The following is a 13,155-nucleotide window of genomic DNA, read 5'->3' as shown; positions in this document are numbered from 1 at the left end:
ATGCAATATTCAGTTTCTCATAAAATGTTGTATCTTAAAGGACAAGAAATAGCTGCTGCACATGGAATCAGTGCTTCGTATCTGAAGGTTAGCCGCGGCTGGATGATTAATTTTATAAGGAGAGATGGAGTTTCTCATCGACGAAGAACAATATTATGCCAAAAACTGCAGAATGATTTCAATCAAAAAGTAACTGATTTTCACAATTTTGTTACTGAGAAGCGTAAAGTACAGGAATATTAGATTTCCCAAATAGGAACCTCAGGGCAGACTCCTATCAGTTTTCATATGCCACAAAGTTGTACAATCGATAAGAAAGGGACATTGAGCGTTATCGTACACACTAACGGAAGCGAAAAATAAAGACTTATTGCAATGCTTGCTGTAACAGCTGATGGCAGAAAGCCTCCACCTTACGTTGTTCTAAAACGAAAAACAATGACTAAAGTAAGATTTCTGCATTCGTATCCGAGAAAAAGGGTGGATACACATGTCACTTGTACACAATTGGATACGAACGGTTTGGGGAAATCTAGCAGGGTCCCTCCTTCGATGCCCGGCCCTTCTCGTGTTGGACATTTTTCTGTTTATTTTTTTTGCCGGTATGTCATTATTATGTACTTGCATGAATTGTACTTTTATTAGTTCAAGCTTATTTCACTTCAGGTCGTATTGTCAGCTCATAAAAGGGAGAATATTTTCCAGTGTTGGTACTTCAAACCCATGTGTCCGACTTACCTGATGTACCGGTACATTATTTATCAGAAAAATCTCACGCCGGAATTTTATGCCAAATGACAATAACCGCAAATGACTTGAACCAATTGTGTTTATATTTTATTTGATGTATCTTTTAAATGTAAATAAATTGTAAATAACTTTAAATATTTGAATTCCTTCAATAATTTATGCATCCAAAGTTTTCGCCTGTATTTTTCATCAAAAAAGTGTGTTAATTACACAAGAAAGTACGGTACTACTGTGAAATGTAACACTAACGAAAAAAAGATTAAGACTACATGTAGAAATTTTTTTTAAAGGGATGCAACGGGTATTACCCTACATTATACAAAATCTAGGATATAATATTTTCCTTCTAAAGTTAAAGCATTTGGCTTAATGGGATGAATATCTGAATATACTTTATTTCGAAGTACAAAGATATAAAATATATATGCATTTAATATTCTTAACCCAATAAATATATGTTCTGCAATGAGAAGCCACCCATGCTAAACCCGTAAATTTATGTTTTCATGCAGCGCTCACTTTGCTTAGCCCATAATAATATCTGCAGCGACTGATCAGTTCAAATGTTGTGCCAGGAGTTCGGGGAAGTTCCAAAGGAGAAAGAGTTCACTTTTCCTTTTATTTAAGTTAGGATATTGTTTCCCAGCAGTGATGAAATATATATCTTCAGTGCCTTCGACCTCAACAACAAAAATGCCTGTGCCGTGAAAGAGGAGATGCCTGAAGATTGATGAAATTGAACAGTTTTTAGTTGATAGTGATGCAGATGACTTTCTGGACAATGAAAGTGATGATATGATGTTGGAGATGTTTTGATAAAAAGTGACAGTGAAGATGCAGACAATGACATCAGTGAGGAAGACAAAGGTGAAGAAAAGTCTACCTTTACCAGTGAAATGAAAATAAATAAGTCAAATTTCTTGGATTGCTGGAGACTTTACTCCAATACTTCATACTGTCTGTTCACACAATTTAGGTGTTGTACGCAATATACTAAGTGATGATTCTCCAAAATAGATTTCTTCCTGTGTTTGTTCAGTTCTGCACTGGTACAGGTTACTGTGGATGCTACCAATGAATAATACAAGCTGGACTTACAAGTTTACCCAAATAATATGAATAGTAGACTTCAGAAGTGGAATGATACAAATATGAACAAAAATTTGTGTGTCTTTTGTACTTAAAATGCACAAGACAAGCTTAAAAAGCCTTATTTCTGAACTATATGACGTAGGGTTGTGTGTTATACCTTGCTTTGAACAATACTGCAGTAATGTCCATTTTTAGACTCTGAACATCATAATTGTAAATTTATGCTTAGTTTCAATTTATTAGCTTAAAATGTCAGTAAAACAACTAGTGAAGTTATTTTTCAATAATCGCATATTCTCACGAAAAACCCAGCACAGAGGGAGTATGTACACATACAAAATAAAACAGCACTGAAAGGGTTAAATAATTACAGTTGGATTTAAATTTGTTCATCTGACCGGTTTCTTACATGAGGCAGCTTGTATAATAATAATAATAATAATAATAATAATAATAATAATAATAATAATAATAATAATAATAATAATAATAATAATAATAATAATAATAATAATAATAATAATAATAATAATAATAATTCTCCCCCTCCACCTCATCATCTCATCCATCTTTTAACAATTAAATATATTTTCATAGTTGAGCAACCATAATCAATTACTCTTTAGCTGTTCTGATTGATTGAAGATGTAGCATTGTTTATTGTTATCTCTTATCTTAACCAATTAGAATTTAGAGAGATACTCGGGAGTGTCCACACTGCAGGAACACGAAGAACGAAGAATGAAAATGAAGAAGGGAGGAGAAGGAGTACAGAAGTACAGATAATTGAAAACCTGTTGTCTGAGTTGTCCCGACTGCAAGGCCACTTGCTGACGATAATAAAGTGTTGATGGACTTATTTGAAGAACATTTAGTATTCTTGCTGTTCTTGATGTTCAACATGTATTTTGGAGAGAGTGTTCAAAATTTAGACTGGATCTGTGATCCGATCATTGCAGATTCAAAACATCTTCTGAGCAATACACTAGAGGAATTGGCAGATTTTAAAGTAGAGAAAACATCGAAATTAACTTGTAAACTCAAATCCACCAATGAAGACAAGAAGCCTGCACTGTCAATGAATCCACCAGAGATGAGTCAGCTATGTGTAGCTAAGAAGGTGCAAGTATTTTTAAAGGTATTAATAGAGTTATTTACTTCAACAGTAATAGAAATGTGCATTTTCCACAGCGAACTTCAGTTCACAAATTGTTAATAAAATGTAAAAGTTGGTTTCTATACTTAGGAATAATAATAATAATAATAATAATAATAATAATAATAATAATAATAATAATAATAATAATAATAATAATAATAATAATAATAATAAAAAATACCAAAGAAGACCTGCAAATGCTACATCTCTCAGCTAAAGACGCTTTTAACAGAGATCTCTTCCGCAAGAAAATATTGACGAACGGGCTAAACCGAGACGAGAAACCAAAGAGAAGACACGGTGCCCCTTGGACAGAGGAGCGTAAGCAGGCGCACTCACAAAGAATGAGGGAAATTTGGGCTCTAAAGAAGGCCAAGTTCAGTGTCAAATGCAACAAGACTTAACGTGGTCCTTGATGGCCCCAGCGAATTATATATAATAATAATAATAATAATAATAATAATAATAATAATAATAATAATAATAATAATAATAATAGCATAAGAAAATCAATTACATTACACAATTGAATTACCCCTTTGAGAGTCAGGTTTTCGAAGCACTGCATAATTCTGTTTTATAAGTAAATTTCTGTAGGTCCTGGCAAAATACGTATTTATTAAACCTCATTTGCACATGATTCGGTGTTATAAGTATTAATTTTTCATTATACGCAGTTTATTCATACATAACAAAGTTAAAATAATGTCGCCGACGTATGTATTTTCTCTGATCAAACCACAGGTGAGTTAGAAACGTGATACATTAGAGTTGACTTTGTTGACAGCAGGTGTTTAGCTGAAAATGTCTGAGGGCTGCAGTGTAGTAGTGTAACGAAGGTCGTGGGAAGTGCCTGCACGGAATTAAACTAAAAGAGAGAGATTACGAGACAAACACCTGTTCATGGAATAGTTGTTACGCACCTAACAGTTTTAAAACAATGCTGTAGATGTATGAATTCCCTAATGTTACAGAAATACAGGTGAGTTAGAAATTTGATACATTAGAGCCAGCAATGTTCAGCTGCAGATACCAGAGAGGTGCGGTGTGGCGGTGCAGCAAAAAAGTTCATTGGAAGTTACCACGCAGCATAAAGCTAAAACAGAAAGATTACATGACACCTGTTCAGGACAAAGGACATGCTTCAGTTTTAACTCTAAGCAGGTTATGAACATGCGACACATTAAAATGATGCTGTGAGCTCGCATCCGGGAGATAGTGGGTTCGAACCCCACCGTTGGCAGCCCTGAAAATGGTTTTCCGTGGTTTCCCATTTTCACACCAGGCAAAAGCTGGGGCTGTACCTTAAGGCCAAGGCTGCTTCCTTCACATTCCTAGGCCTTTCCTGTCCCATTGTCGCCATAAGACCTATCTATGTCAGTGCAACGTAAAGCAACTAGGGAAAAAAAAAAAAAGCAGCTGACAGCTGACATACTAAGTAATAAACATTGCAGTTGCATCAGTAGAAATTGTACGTTGCTTTCAGCCAGCCATGGAGAACAGAAAGAGGAAAAGATGTATACTGGACTAGAAAGTAAAATTTATACACAGACAATAATCCACATAAAACAAACTGAAATAGCTGGAGATTTAGGAATTGCTTATACCAAACTTGGCACAGTCATCGGTAAAAGAAATGCTATTTTAGACTAATTTTTTTTATTGGGTACAAAATCAACAAGAAGTAGCCATCAACAAAAAGGGAGCGTGCTAAAACTCCCCCAGTCAGTAGAGACGTGTTCAAAACTAAAGGAATAGATCTAGCTAAAATGATGAACATCACTGAAAACATTAAGGCCTCCTCAGGATGGCTGCAAGGATTTGAAGATCATCATGGAATCACTGGAAAAACAGTATGCGGCAAGTCCAAGTCTGTGCAGCACTGGAAATACGAGATTCTACCAGAAATCACAAAAGAATATCAGCCTCAAAACATTTATGACTGCAATGAGACCGGCCTATTCTATAATCTCCTTCCCAGTAAAACACTAGGTGAGAAGGGAGACCCATACAATGGGTTACTGCTCTTCTCACCTGCAATGCGGATAGTTCCGACAAATTGCCCTCTCTTGTCTCGAGATCTGGGGTACATCAAGGATGTCAAAACAACACCTACCGAATATGAAACCAACAGAAATTTCTGGATGGCCATGGTTATTATGGAACAATGGCTACAAAAATTGGAACTTAGATAGAGAAAGAAAAAGAAGAAGATATGGCTTGGAAAATGTTCAAGTAGATTTCTTTCTCTCAAATTGCACCAGTGTTCTTCAGCTGCTTGACCTGGCAGGGTGTCTACTGAGTTCCATTTTCAAAATTCCAGTATATTCAGTGTAAGTATCAGCAACATTCTAGTATCTAGTACTATGAATTTTTTAAGTTCTTGATTATTTCAGGTTTGTAATTTTTTTGCCAACAAATGCATATTTTATTTTTAATTAATTCAGTTAGCCTTGATGTTTTTAAATACAATCTATTCTTTAACATTTTTACAGCGCCTCCCAACTCCCCCCACTCCACCCACTGCTTTTAAATACCTTTAATTAGAAAATTTATACAACTCATGCTTTGGAAAATATTACAATCCCAATGAATACAAAATTGTTTGTAAGACTATTAAAACAATTACAAAAGTTAAAAAATTGTCAGTTTTATATAAATGAAAAAAATTGTTGTATTTATAGCTTCATACTATATAACTGTTCGTTTTCAATTTACAATGCTATATTATACACACATAAAATATACTTGAAAAGTCTTATCTAACATCACTGCTTCTAAGTGACAATGCACTTTTGGCTATTTGGATCTCTTCGTTAACACTTACATCCAATAAACACAGCCAAAGAAAGAGTATCGCATAACACACACTGTGGAAGTAAACCGTTCTTTCATAGATTCTGTATCAGGCTTATTCTAACTAAAAACTACTTCTAGATAATAAGTCACAAGAAAGACATATATATGAAATCAATCACTTTTATATGCATCACAAAAAGAAACATAAAATATATTACTCTATATGCAATACGTTGTATGCTTTATAATATACGTAATGTACAAAACGTTGTGTGCTATGCTGTACAGTTTATATTCTATAACAAATTTGTGAATTATTATCATATGTATTTAATTATCAAATCACAATGACTATAGCTTAAAGGCACACGCAAGCACACACACACACATGAACACACTCACTCTCTCTCTCTCTCTCTCTCTCTCTCTCTCACGACAGTATTCTTTTCAGTCCTTTCACCTTTTTCTCCAGTTCTTCTGTCTCTTCCTTAGCACTCTGCATAATACATCATTTCTTCAATTTTATATGTTTTATTTCTTTCGATGCTTTCTTTTGGCTGTGATGTTATCTGTACCCTTTTTATACTTTTCTAAAGCTTCATTTCCCAATGTTGATGCATTTTTGGCTGCCCAGATCATCTTTTTTGAAACACTGACAGCTAATACTCCACCAGCTGCAGATACTGCATCATACACCAGACACTGTGCAATCAAGCTATTTTCATGAAGATTCTCTTACTAGGCATTCTTTGTTTATTGAAAAACGTCTTTCTACAGTAGCGTTGCCATGAAACAAACAAGTACTTTTTGAGTGAAATGGATCAGTTCTTTTGAAACACTGTGTTGAAAATAGGCGGTGCTAAGAAAATCGTCCAATCGATCAGTTTTGGGATCAAACTCCTTGAGATACTTTACTGCTTCTTCCTTTGATAAGAAATTTAAGTAGTCTCGTTTTGCAACATCAGTTTCCATAGGAGATCATTGTTTTGTCTCAACCAGAACTTCTAATGCAGCTGTTATCCTGCAGGTCCTAATAGACGAATTGGTTATAATTGCAGGATTGAAGCAGTTAGCACCTCTAACAAACTTGAGGGCTTTTGTAAAAAATCTTCATACAAATATCAACAAGAAATTTTCTGCAGTCTCCATAGAACTTAAGAACATTCACATCTTTTATTCCTTTACCTTTTAAAGCTGCTGAATATGCAAATCCAATGTCAACAGCATGGAAGGGCTTGAGGTTTTTTTTGTTTTCTTCAAATCAATCGAGAGAACTAGTAAGACTGAACGACTATCATGAGTTCTCAAACTTCTGAAAATACACTCTCCATCTATTTCTTATTTCTTCTGGCTTTGTTAATATTATGCCGCCTTCATCCTTCACAAATCTGGTGTTTACTTGATCTCTCTTTTTGTTTCTTAAAATACCATACAATAATTTCTTGCTGCCCTGCATATCATCTCTCAATTTCTGTGTGAATAAGGCCCAGCTTTTCCTCTTTTCTTCCTCCACTACTTTCTTGGTCAAATTCTTTGCCTCCACATATTTTCTTCTACTTTCTTCAGTCTTAGATGTTTTCCATACTTTCCATGCCATTTTCTTTTCCTTCACATTAATCTTTACTAAGGGAGGATTTTTGTATATTCCTTTGCTGAGGGGGTGAAAAGGGGGTGAATTTTTAAAATGAGTATCTATATCTCAAAAACTGAACAATTTTAAGGGGCAAGAATTGGTATTTGGAATCTCCTTTAAAAATAAATAAATATTTATTTTTTGTTTTTGGAAAATTCTCTTAAGAGGGGATGAAAGAAGGTGAAAAAGGGGTCAAATACTTTTTATAAAGATACTTATATTCAAAAGATGAGATGTTACAGTCATGAAAATTGGTATTTTGAATCTCCTTTTAAAATAAATAAACACGCATTTTTTTGTTTTTGGAAAATCTGCCTAAGGCAGGGGGTGTATTCTTAAAATTAGTATATCTACTGTAAATCTCAAAAACGTAATGTTACGACCTGGAAATTGATATTTTGAATCTCCTGTAAAAGTAAAGGAACACACATTTGTTTTCTGAAAATCCTCTTAAGGAGAAGTGTTAAAGGGGGTGAATTTTTAAAATGAGGGTATCTGCATTATATCTCAAAAACTTAAACATATTACAGACGTGAAAATTGGTATTTTTAATCATACAGAAATAAAGTAACTTGAAAAAACACTTAAAAGGAGGAGGGGGCAAAAAGGACTGAAAAAGAGGTTAAATTTTTTAATGAGGATACTTGTTTCTCGAAAACTGAAGATGATACAGGCATGAAAATTGTTATTTGGAATCTCGTTTAAAAATAAAGAAACACGGTTTTTTTCGGAAAATCCTATTAAGCCGAGGTGGGGGGTAAATTAATTGAATAATGAGTTTAATTCTTTGTGTGAGGATACTTATATCTCAAAAATGAAGGATGTTATGGACGTGAAAATTGGTATTTGGAATCTCCTTTAAAAAAATAATAAATAAAAAATAAATAAAAAATGGGCTAAGGGGTTTTGACTGGAGGGGGTGTGGGTGAGGAATGATGACAAAAATATGCATTTATATGAAACCATTAGAATTATGAAGTTAGAATTTCAAATTATATTCTAGGGGTTAAATAACAGCAGGTTTGAAACAAATTTAATCCCTCCGAGAGTTAAATGAGAGTTAAGATTCAAAAACAAATATATTCATTCCTTCCTCCGAAACGGTTTAATGTATGAAGACAAAATTCCAAACAGCGGTATATATTTAAAATCCGAGGTGTGAAATAGGAAAAAATTTTTAACGTTCCACCCCTAAAGTGTTAAATGAGGTTAGCTCCATGAACAAAATTATTCATCCCTCCAAAATCGATAAGATATACAAAGTTGTAATTTTACAAGAAGTGTCTTCTTTTATGTCCTAGGTGTAAAATATTGTATACTTCAAAGTATTTCTCCCCTAAGGGGTTTAGATGGTGGCTGTCTCTCAATAACTTAATATCCATTCTTCCAAAACCGTTTCAGGCACAAACTTAATTTCTTTTATGAAGGGTGGCCTTCCATATCCTAGATGTTAATAAATATTTAAAAACATCCACCCCTTAAAAAAGTATTCATTCCTCCATTACTATTCGACGCACAAAATCAAAATTTCACAGATTGGCCGCTTTTACATCCTAGATGTTAAATAAGATAGTGTTTAAAACATTCAAATTCTTCCGTATGGTGTTCAAATGAGTGTTAGATCAGAAAATAAATTATCATTCCCCCAAAACCGATTTACGTACGAACTGAGGGCATATTTTACAAGCTCAGCTGATGGTGGACTCTCCAAAATGTAAAACTTTAAATAATAACTTTCAGTTTAAAACTGTAGTGAAGCACGGGTATCTTGGTAACTTCTTAATTTCACTAAAAAAAAAACTTTTCAGACTATACATGTATATCAAATTTATCTTCAAAAATAATAGCTTACCAGATTCCACCTTTGTTCGGAAGAGCTTGACATCCATGAAAGCAACTTGCTGGCTGGTGTCTGTTGAAGGGAGAGTAGGTTGCTTGGAGTGAAGTTGGCTTGTATAACCTTCAGACCAAATGCTGGGGTGAGGTGCTCTCCTAGCACTGAACTGAAATACAATCACAAACACAAAGATTGACAGAAATACTTCTCTTCATAAACATTTTCTACGATACTTTTCATATAAAAGTCAACATTCAAGAGATGCAAAATAAACTGAAAACAAGAAATGCAATGATAACCACATCAAATGGAAATGCTAATGGCCCAAAACAAAGGTATATACAATACATAACAGCACCATGTAATTAAATCTGAACAAGGTTTCCTTTTTTTTTTTTTTATTTGCTAGGGGCTGTACGTCGCACCGACACAGGTAGGTCTTATGGCGACGAAGGTTTCCTTTTAATAATACCCTCAATGGTTGGCAACATTTTATTACATATTGCTTATTCTTAGATCCCACACTTTCTAAGCATTGTTTGTTTGTTTGTTTGTTTGTTGATTAAATAGTAATTGCTCTGTGTGATGACTGCTTTAGGTTAAAAGTGTATTTATTTATTTACTTATTCAGAATCAGAAACAGCAGTACCAAATTTCAAGGATCCATTGTAAATCTTTTATGCACAATATTTACAACATTTAATCTATAATGCAAAATATACAAACATTTACTAAGGATACACACACAAACCAAATAAACTGTACAAGACTAATGTAACTAAAACTATACATTTTATACTGTATATTTACATAAACAATGACATAAAGAAAGGAAAACTTGTGTAAATATGAGTACAATAGAAAAGAGAATGGAAGATCAGAAAAAAGAATAGGAAAGAACAAACATTTGAAGGAGGTACATTACATAAGAAATATCATAACAGAATGAAAGCATCGGTATCTAAGTTCCTATTGAGATATTAAGTATCATACAGTAAAACTTGCCCAAGGCAGAACTTGAATAAAGCAGAAATTTGTAGACTACAGAATATTTTCTTTGTCCCGGCAAAGCTTACAGTGTTATAACGTTTTTACTTTTAATGCAGAATCCCATCAACGGGGAAAACAGATAATGAAAGAATTTTTTAAAATCTACTTGTACAATGTGGAAAACATTACGAACTGATGTAGTCCTATGTACAGTATTTGTGCTTCGCTGCTGCTGGTATGATCAATGTCATTGCATGGACAAACTGAAGCATGCGTTTGGACATCCCTGCTATCAGAGCACCTGCCTTTCTATTTTTTCACTGGGACACTTCCGGAATTTCTGTGAGGGAAAGGGCAGTAATCCGTCTTCTCAGATAAACAGGTACAGTGATACAGATGATGAAACGAATGAAACGCTTGAAAACATACTGGCAATATCCAACCTGCGTCAAGCAAGAAGCGTTCCCTGCGAATCAAGGAACTTTATTCGAAGTGATGAACAGCTTATGACAAATCACATGAAGATTAAAATTAAATCAAGATTCGAATCCATGAACAGGCCCTACAGCGCATTTGTGTCATAAAGCAATTTGCCATTACATCTAACTCTTCCACGCTTGTTGAAGTAATGTACTCAGCTCAAGTCTGCATTCAGAAAGACATGATTAGAAAGAAGAGGAAACAAGTTTCTTCGTTTGATCTGTGGAAGAAAGCTTAGTGTTGTGAAGTAATGTATGGAGTGTTGTGGTGGAAACAAGTTTAAGGAACATATGTCCAGTGCTGTGAAATAGTATAATATAGTGTTGTGTTAGTGTCAAAATGGTATACATACTGCATGTAATAATAAAGGGCAGTAATAATTAACAAATCAGTGCACTATAGTACAACGTATATCAATCTAAACAGCCAAGTGTCATGTGTAGGCAGATTCAGGTAATATATTTAAAATTTCTGTATACTGTATCATGTTTTGTGTAGCAGTGGTGATGATTGGTGTTTTAAGGCAAAAATGCGATGTTCTGTGTAATGCGGAAATTTGTCTAATCCAGAAAAATAAAACCTGTTGTCCCTTGAGATTCCACAGGTTTTACTGTACATGGCTGGAACACAAATAAAGATGGACCTTAGGGAATGAGAAAGGTGGGAGTAGGGAACATGGAAGAGGGTCTTCTTTCTGGTACAAGAAGGGTCATGGGAAGGGGGGTGGTAAGTTAAATAATTCAGGTGACTTTTTTTTTGCACGTTGCTCTACGTCGCACCGATATAGATAGGTCTTATGACGATGAGACAGGAAAGGGCTAGAAATGGGAAAGAAGCAGCCGTGGCCTTAGTTAAGTTACAGCCCCAGCATTTGCCTGGTGTGAAAATGGAAAACCACAGAAAACCATCTTCAATGCTGCCGACAGTGGGGTTCAAACCCACAATCTCCCGAATACTGGATACTGGCCGCACTTAAGTGACTGCAGCTATCAAGCTTGGTATGACCTAAATAAATCGTTAGGGGTTTTGTATAGTAAATTTAGGTCAGCTACATCTTTTCTTTTGCTATTTGTTTTACGTCGCACTGGCACATACAGGTCTTACGGCAAAAAAGGGGTAAGAAAGGGCGGACTGGGAAGGAAGCGACCACGGCTTTAATCAAGATCAATCCCAGCATCTGCCAGGTGTGAAAATTGTAAAACATGGAGAATCATTTCCAGGGCTGCTGAGATTGGGATTCGAACTCACCATCTGCAGAATGCAACCTAACACCTGAGTGACCCATACCGTGAAGCCAACTCACTCAGCTGAGCTTAAAAAAAGTTCTGAGATTTAATTTTTAAGTTGTGACAGACAGGGACCCTGGTTCTGACAATTGCACAGAAGAAAGATTGTATATTTTCAAAGTAGCTGAGATTTGAAGAAATGGACCAGATTGGACAGGCGTATTGGCAACTAGTAAAATACAGGGAACGTAGAAGGCTCTGAATGCATGTATATCTGTGATGTCAGGAAACCTGTACAGTGAACCAAGGAGTGGCATAGCACATGGGCAACCCTATTTATGTGGGGAAACAACAATTTACGGTATTATCAAAATGTATTCCCAAGTAATTTTGCTCATCAACAACTGAAATTGGTTGGTTCAACAGGCAATATTTATGAAATATGTGGGATTTATATAATATTAACAAAATGGTCGAACATTGGGTGGAATAGGTTGAAGATGCCATATAGTGAGCGCATTATTCTGAGAATCAAGTGCATTTTGCAAGCAGTGTGTACCTGTGAGAAGTTCAATGTGTTTGAAGATTTTACAATCATCTGCAAACAGAAGAATTTCACAGGAATTGTGGGAGACAATATCGATACATTTACACAAAAAAAGGAGAGGATCTAGTGCACTGTCCTACAGGACACCTGAGAGTGTGCTGATGCGAGAAGAACTTTCATCAAGGGCCACATAGTTTAATTTTCCACTCAGAAAGCTTGTGTTAAAATGTTTAGAAAGTTTATGTGACAGAAACAGTGATCCATGGTATAACATACATTAAGCCAAGATTCCACATGGATGGCAGACGTAGTATGATGGAGGAGGATAGTCAAGCAAGTTACCAGTATGCAAGAGCTTCAAGGGAGGAAACTGTGCTGCTGGGGGGATATTATACTGGATGGAAAATGAAAGCAAGCACTGGTGAATAATTCTTTCACAAATAATAGATAAGGCAGGTAATATAAAGATTGGGCGATAAATCGTGACATGTAACCTCTTTCCACTTTTAAGTACTGGTGTGATGTTTGCAATTTTCCAGGAGCTCAGAAAGTTGCTGATCTGAAAGCAATAGTTGAATATCACACTAATAGAGAATGGAAGAGTTGACAGAGAGTGTATTATTTCCAGGCTTCAGTTCTTTT

At 35.1% G+C, this 13,155-nt stretch overlaps 1 protein-coding gene across 2 annotated transcripts in view; it reads right to left on the bottom strand.

Annotated features, from left to right (window-relative positions):
- The window catches only part of tos (Exonuclease tos), a 136,304-nt gene that overhangs the window by 51,054 nt on the left and 72,095 nt on the right, over positions 1-13,155 (bottom strand). For both annotated transcript variants that reach the window (XM_067139641.2, XM_068225892.1), the window contains exon 6: positions 9,286-9,436. In XM_067139641.2, the coding sequence (XP_066995742.2) occupies positions 9,286-9,436 (151 nt within the window). The remainder of the gene's footprint in view (positions 1-9,285; positions 9,437-13,155) is intronic.

The sequence above is a fragment of the Anabrus simplex genome, chromosome 2 (genome assembly GCF_040414725.1).
Source record: "Anabrus simplex isolate iqAnaSimp1 chromosome 2, ASM4041472v1, whole genome shotgun sequence".
In the NCBI taxonomy this organism is placed as follows: domain Eukaryota; kingdom Metazoa; phylum Arthropoda; class Insecta; order Orthoptera; family Tettigoniidae; genus Anabrus; species Anabrus simplex.
The sequence above is the reverse complement of the archived record's forward strand: the minus strand, read 5'-3'. Positions and strand labels throughout refer to the sequence as shown.